Source organism: Salpingoeca rosetta (genome assembly GCF_000188695.1).
Source record: "Salpingoeca rosetta unplaced genomic scaffold supercont1.12, whole genome shotgun sequence".
NCBI lineage: Eukaryota > Choanoflagellata > Craspedida > Salpingoecidae > Salpingoeca > Salpingoeca rosetta.
Window position 1 is genome coordinate 515,770 of NW_004754922.1, and position 5,918 is coordinate 521,687.

At 55.1% G+C, this 5,918-nt stretch overlaps 3 protein-coding genes across 3 annotated transcripts in view; 1 reads left to right on the forward strand and 2 right to left on the reverse strand.

Annotated features, from left to right (window-relative positions):
- The window catches only part of PTSG_05190 (uncharacterized protein), a gene marked incomplete at its 3' end in the record, with an annotated part of 2,435 nt that extends 1,995 nt beyond the window's left edge, over positions 1-440 (reverse strand). Inside the window, exon 1 of the mRNA XM_004993711.1 lies at positions 116-440. Within this exon, the coding sequence (XP_004993768.1) occupies positions 116-344 (229 nt within the window). The 5' untranslated portion in view covers positions 345-440. The remainder of the gene's footprint in view (positions 1-115) is intronic.
- Positions 441-465: 25 nt separating this feature from the next.
- On the forward strand, positions 466-2,611 carry PTSG_05191 (uncharacterized protein). Its single transcript, XM_004993712.1, has 6 exons — positions 466-653; positions 953-1,021; positions 1,172-1,224; positions 1,509-1,577; positions 1,826-1,984; positions 2,234-2,611. Exons 1-6 carry the CDS (start codon positions 548-550, stop codon positions 2,309-2,311), a joined length of 534 nt encoding a protein of 177 aa, XP_004993769.1. The 5' UTR covers positions 466-547; the 3' UTR covers positions 2,312-2,611.
- Positions 2,509-5,918, reverse strand: part of PTSG_05192 (dynein cytoplasmic 1 heavy chain 1) — an 18,513-nt gene continuing 15,103 nt past the window's right edge. Inside the window, exons 9-13 of the mRNA XM_004993713.1 lie at positions 5,182-5,642; positions 4,655-4,795; positions 4,264-4,480; positions 3,686-3,998; positions 2,509-3,467 (exon numbers count right to left, since the gene is read on the reverse strand). Coding sequence (XP_004993770.1) covers positions 2,878-3,467; positions 3,686-3,998; positions 4,264-4,480; positions 4,655-4,795; positions 5,182-5,642 — 1,722 coding nt within the window. The 3' untranslated portion in view covers positions 2,509-2,877. The remainder of the gene's footprint in view (positions 3,468-3,685; positions 3,999-4,263; positions 4,481-4,654; positions 4,796-5,181; positions 5,643-5,918) is intronic.

Below are 5,918 nucleotides of genomic sequence, written 5' to 3' on the forward strand. Positions count from 1 at the left end.
CTCTAGCGGATATCACTCGGCACTGGCATCATCTTCACGTTTCTGCGACACACACACACACACACACACACGCACGCACGCACGCAAAACACGCACGCAAAACACACGGACGTACATGACCAGGCGTTGGCAACAGCGAAAGTACACTGTTGCTCGAAAAGCACAAAGATCGCTCCAATCACGAGAAGTGCCACCGCACGGCAAGTGGTGGTGCTTGGCTGTCGTCTCACCAAGGGCTCAACCACCTTCACCCCCAGCAGGCGCGCAACCCTATCAACGACACCTTTCCCCACATCTCCCCCAGCTCCAGCTTCCTCTCGCATCTTCTCCTGGCTCATCCTCATCGCTCCGGTGCTTGCGTATGTCTGGGATGTGATGCCACGGTGACGCCAACTGCTGCCACTGATCTCCACCAGCAGCACACCCAAACAACAACAACTGTCCTCCCATTTTTTGTGCTGTTGTGCGCTGTTGTTTGTTTTGCCTTTTGCCACCCACCCACGACAACCACAACCACGACAACCCACCCACGTACAAAACCACCACGATGAAGGAGTTCAAGGTGTGCCTGCTTGGATCAGGCAGCGTGGGCAAGTCTGCGTTGGCGATTCAGTTCACAGAGGACCGATTCGTCCAGAGCTACGACCCAACAGGCACGGTGTTGTGTTGTTGTGGTTGTGGTTGTGGTTGTGTTGTGTTGTGGTTGTGGTTGTGGTTGTGGTTGTGGTTGTGGTTGTGGTTGTGGTTGTGGTTGTGGTTGTGGTTGTGGTTGTGGTTGTGGTTGTGGTTGTGGTTGTGGTTGTGGTTGTGTTGTGTTGTGGTTGTGTTGTGGTTGTGTTGTGTTGAGTCACACGTGTGAACGCCCCCTCCACCCGTCTGCCTGACATGCGTTTGTGTATCCTCACATCGTCCCTCATCCACTCCCCTCTGTTACCCCTCTTGCTTTCTCCAGTGGAAGACTGCTACCGGAAACAAGTGACCTTCAACGATGAGCCTGTCATGCTGGAGATTATCGACACAGGTGCGAGAAGAAGACACCTTTGCCGGCAACAGCAACACACACACACACACACATACGCACACAAGCTGTGTGCTTTCTTTGTGTTTTGCTCCACTGTCTGGTTCCATGCCCATTGCTCTCACCTTCACGTACACTTGCTGTGGTGTGCAGCCGGAACAGAGCAGTTCACCTCCATGGTGGAGATTTACATCAAGAACTGCCAGGTGCGCCCTTGCAGTCTTGTGCAGTTGGCAGTGCACGCGCATGCGCATGTGTGTGCTGTGTGTGTGTGTGTGTGTGTGTGTGTGTGTGTGTGTGTGTGTGTGTGTGTGTGTGTGTGTGTGCTGTGCGTGTGTGTGTGCTGTGCGTGTGTGTGTGTGTGCTGTGCAATTACCGTGTGCATGTGTACATACTTGGTTGCACGTGCCTTTCCTCGACTGCGCTTGACGAAAGTTGTGCCTTTCATGCGTGCTTCATATCTGCTCATCACTGCTGTCCTGTGTTGTAGGGCTTCATCTTGGTGTATGATGTGACGAAGAAGTCAACCTTCGACGACTTGGAAGCCATCAAAGATAAGGTACAGATAAGGCTCGTCCGCCCTGTGCTCTGTCAATATGACCCACGCCTGCTACCATTACCCACGCCATACTGCTCTTTTTTTTCTCACGCCACCGCAACTGCTGCGCCTGCTATCACCGCTCACCCCAACATAAACACACACACACACACACACACGCATACATGCACACACATGCACACATGCACACACACACACACACACACACACAAACACATACACACGCGCGCGCGCACATTTTTTTGCAGGTGTGGCAGACAAAGAAGGCCACAAAGAAGAGGCCGCCACCAATGTTGGTTGTAGGGAACAAAGTGGACGTGGATGGACGCGAGGTCTTGTTTGCAACGGGGCATGGCCGCGCAAAGGAGTGGAAGGCGACGTTCCTCGAGACATCGGCAAAGACCAGGGTAGGCACAGACGCCGGACCGGCCGCTGCTCTCTGATTCTCGTTGACTTGCACATCACCTCCATCAGTGTCAGCCTTCTGCATATCAATCTGTGTCACACTCGCTCACACACACACACACACACACACACACACACACACACACACACACACACACACACACACACACACACACACACACACACACACACACACACACACACACACACACACGCACACTGTGTCTCTCTTTTCTTCTCTTCATGAACAGACAAACGTGGAGGATGCGTTCCAAGGAATGGTGCAGAAGTTGGCGCAGGGAAACAAGGGTGGCTGTACTCTGCTGTAGTTCACAGACACCCATCTCGACCCAACAAAAGCCATCATCATCATTCATCATTCATTGGCAAACCCCCCTACTCTTGCGTGCGTGCGCCTGTTCTTGCTTCCCCCTCTTCCCTTTTTTTTTTTTTTTCCGATGCTTCTGACCCTCAAGACCGCAACGGGTGCACCACATGCATGTATGTTGAACACCCTTCACGTCCCCCCCCCCTCCGTGTTTACATGTGTGAAGCTTGCCGTTCCTGTTTTTGTGTTGTGTGCTTTCTCTTTCTCTCGCTGATTACGAACACAAAGCAAAAAGTCCAACAAAGCACAGCCATCAGAGTACATGCACAACACATGGGAAACTCATCACACACCAGCCGTGTGTGGGGTGAAGAGAAGGAAACGACACAGCCTAGGGTTCACAGTAACTGCGCCAACTGGCTGTTTTGAAACTCCCAACAAACACCCAGGTTGTCAAACAACTCAACCACAACACAACCATGTCAAACCAGTAAACACACAAACCTTTCAGCTAACACCCACACACCCACACACCCACACCCACACCCACACCCACACACACGCACGCTAGGCAACGACGCCTGTGAGCGAGGAGCACATGAGGGCAACGCCGCGGCGGTAAAACACCTGCGGATCATCCACCCCCTGCGGCTGAAACTGCACCACCGCAATCAGGTTGGCGCGCGTCACGTTCAGGTACAGCGGTATCTGCACCGAGGTGGGCAGGTCTGTCTCGCCCTCCTTCGTGTACACCCAGCGCACGATCGTGAGCGCGTGGTTGGTGAACGGCGTCTCCTCAAGATGCACGGTGCGGTTCTTGCACGCCGCGCCCTCGATCCGCAGGGCCGTCACAAAGAAGCTGTTTTCAACATCGCTCGGCACGTCCTTCTCCGACGCGCGCACATCCAGCGCAAGGGTGAGTGCTTCGAGCGGCCAGCTGTTGCGCTGCGCAACGGCCTGGCGCGTTGCGGTGATAAACGCCTCTGGCACAAACAGGCCGCCAATCCACACGCGGAAGGAGTCCAGGGACGCGCCGCGCTCCATGTGTTGCGCAATCTCATGCAGCTGCTTCACGCGCAGGGAGAAGTCGGCAATCCACAGCGTCACGGGCATGCCCTCAGGCACCTTGTAGCGGAGCCACGTCTTGTACACCGTGCCTGCAGCACGCGCGGGGATTTGGGAAAGGGTGGTGGTGTGAGAAGGAGCGAAGAGGGCGGCATGAAACAATTCGAGTGGGACCACATACGCAGCAGGAAAACAGGAAGACGAATACACACACGCACACACACACGCACACACGCACACCCACACACCGACACACACACATCGACACACACACACACACACACATCGACACACACACACACACACACACCTTGTACGAGGGTGTGCATGAGGTTTCTCATGTGGTTGGTCTGCTTGATTTCGCCCTCGCAGCACTGGATGACGTTCTGCAAGTCTGTGCGCACTTGCTTGAGCAGGCTCACGCCAATGGTCGTCTCGCGCTCGTAGAAACGGAACATCGGGTCCTTGATAGACGCCTCTGTGCGCTTGAGGTTGTGCAGCGTGGTGGGCAAGATGCCCAGCCACTGGTTGGCCTGCTCCTGCAACTGCCGCATCCACGCAGCCGTTGATGCTGCGCCTTCATCGGCAAGCTCGCCAAGGTCCGCAGTCACGTCTGTCGTCGTCTGTGGGTTGGGGCGAGGGGGAGGGTCGAAGTGCCGAAGGTGGTGAGGGTTGCGCAGTTGAGAATGTGATTCACAGAAGACACAAACGAGATGGAAACCGAAGCTGTCGCCCACAATCACAATCACACACACGGACACGGACACAGACACAATCACACACGCACGCACGCACAAACGCACACACACACACACACACACACGCGCGCGCACACACACACATAGACACACACATCCCCTCCCCACACACAGCCTGCAGTGCGCATACCTGGAGCTTCATGGTGTTTACTGTGAGCATCTTGGCACGGTTGGTGAGGAGAACAACCTCTGCGTTGGCGGGGAGACCGAGCCACGTCGGCAGCTGTCCATCCGGCAGCGAATCGGCCCAGTGCAGCAGCTCCGTGCGTGTGGTCCCCTTTGGCGGCTTGATGGCAGACACGTTCGAGTCCTTGCCCGCCTCCACAAAGCAGAACTTGGGAGAGAAGCTGCAGACGGTCGCGCGGGTGTGTGTGTGTGAATGTGGGTGTGAATGTGGGTGTGAATGTGAATGGGTGAAGTGTGAGTGAATGAGACTGCAGCACACGTTGCAGGCTCAAACGACGAAACCTCATCTCAACATCGACAAACATGTCGACGCAGCAACGCCATGTGTCGCCCACCTCTTCTGTGTAAAGAACTGGTCGACAAAGGCATCGAGGAGGCGCTGGTCAATCTCGTTATCGATGCGACCGCCGTACACAGACTTGGACAGCAGCGTCCGCATCGCCTCCCACGGCAGGTCCGCCGCATCCACGCTTGCCCTGTCCAGGGTGGTGCGAGGTTGAGACGGGACAACGCGCAATTGCATGGGCAAGGATGGTGTGAGTGGTGGATGCCTGGCAACGGCCAATCAGACGACCTCAACACAAACAGGAACAAAGCAACAATACAAGCAGAAACAGCAGCAGCAACAACGGCGACGACAATAACAACTTAAACAACAACAATCTAAACAACAACAACAACAACAACAACTTAAACAACAACAACAACAACAACTTAAACAACAACATCATCATCATCAACAACAACAACAACAACAACAACTTAAACAACAACAACTTAAACAACAACAACTTAAACAACAACAACAACAACCTTCCAGCTCAAAAACCAACATCTCCTCCCCACGTGTCCAAAAACGTACTGTCCGTTGGAGGTGCGATCAATCCACTTGTCGATGGTGTCAGCGGAGGTGCGCAGGTCCGGCTCGCCAAACTCGTAGCGCTTCGACCAGCCGAGCGGCGCATACCGCAGGCGCTCCTGCGTCACGGCGTGGAACCAGGCCAGCAGCAGGTACACCATGCCGCGCTGCTTGGGGGCGGCGTCGACGCGGTCGTGGAAGTTGAGTAGCGTTCGCTTGACCGACGCCTTCACGCCCGCCGCGGCCTCGTACAGGAACACGCGGGCAGCGCGGATCATGTTGATGGGCAGCTTGGGGCTGATCTCCGAGGTGAGGAAGAGGCGGAAGTCCGGGTGCGGCGTTGTGGACGTAAGCTTCTTCTCAACCACGGTCAGCAAGTCTGGCGCGAGGTGCACGTTCTTCAGCATGACCCAGCGGCCGGAGGAGATGCCCGCCGTCACAGCAGCAATCGCCTCCCGTCGCGCCTGCACAGAAGCATGGAATGAGGAGGAAATGAGAGGAGGGGAGCGGGACGAGTGTGATGAGAAGGGGTGAAGGGGTTGAATTGGGTTTGAGGCTTGAAGTGAGACACCAAGGGTTCATGAACAACGCATGAAAGCGTCACAAACAACATCGATCAAGCAACGCACACACATGCAGCATGGATACACCCAAACACACACACACACACACACACACACACACACACACACACACACACACACACACACACACACACACACACACACACACACACACAC

Bases quoted from the DNA above. Each gene is read 5' to 3' on its own strand.
- PTSG_05191 (XM_004993712.1), top strand. From the start codon at position 548: ATGAAGGAGTTCAAGGTGTGCCTGCTTGGATCAGGCAGCGTGGGCAAG. The intron at 1,022-1,171 runs GTGCGAGAAGAA...TGTGGTGTGCAG, and splicing joins GCTGGAGATTATCGACACAG to CCGGAACAGAGCAGTTCACC. The intron at 1,985-2,233 runs GTAGGCACAGAC...CTTCATGAACAG, and splicing joins AGACATCGGCAAAGACCAGG to ACAAACGTGGAGGATGCGTT.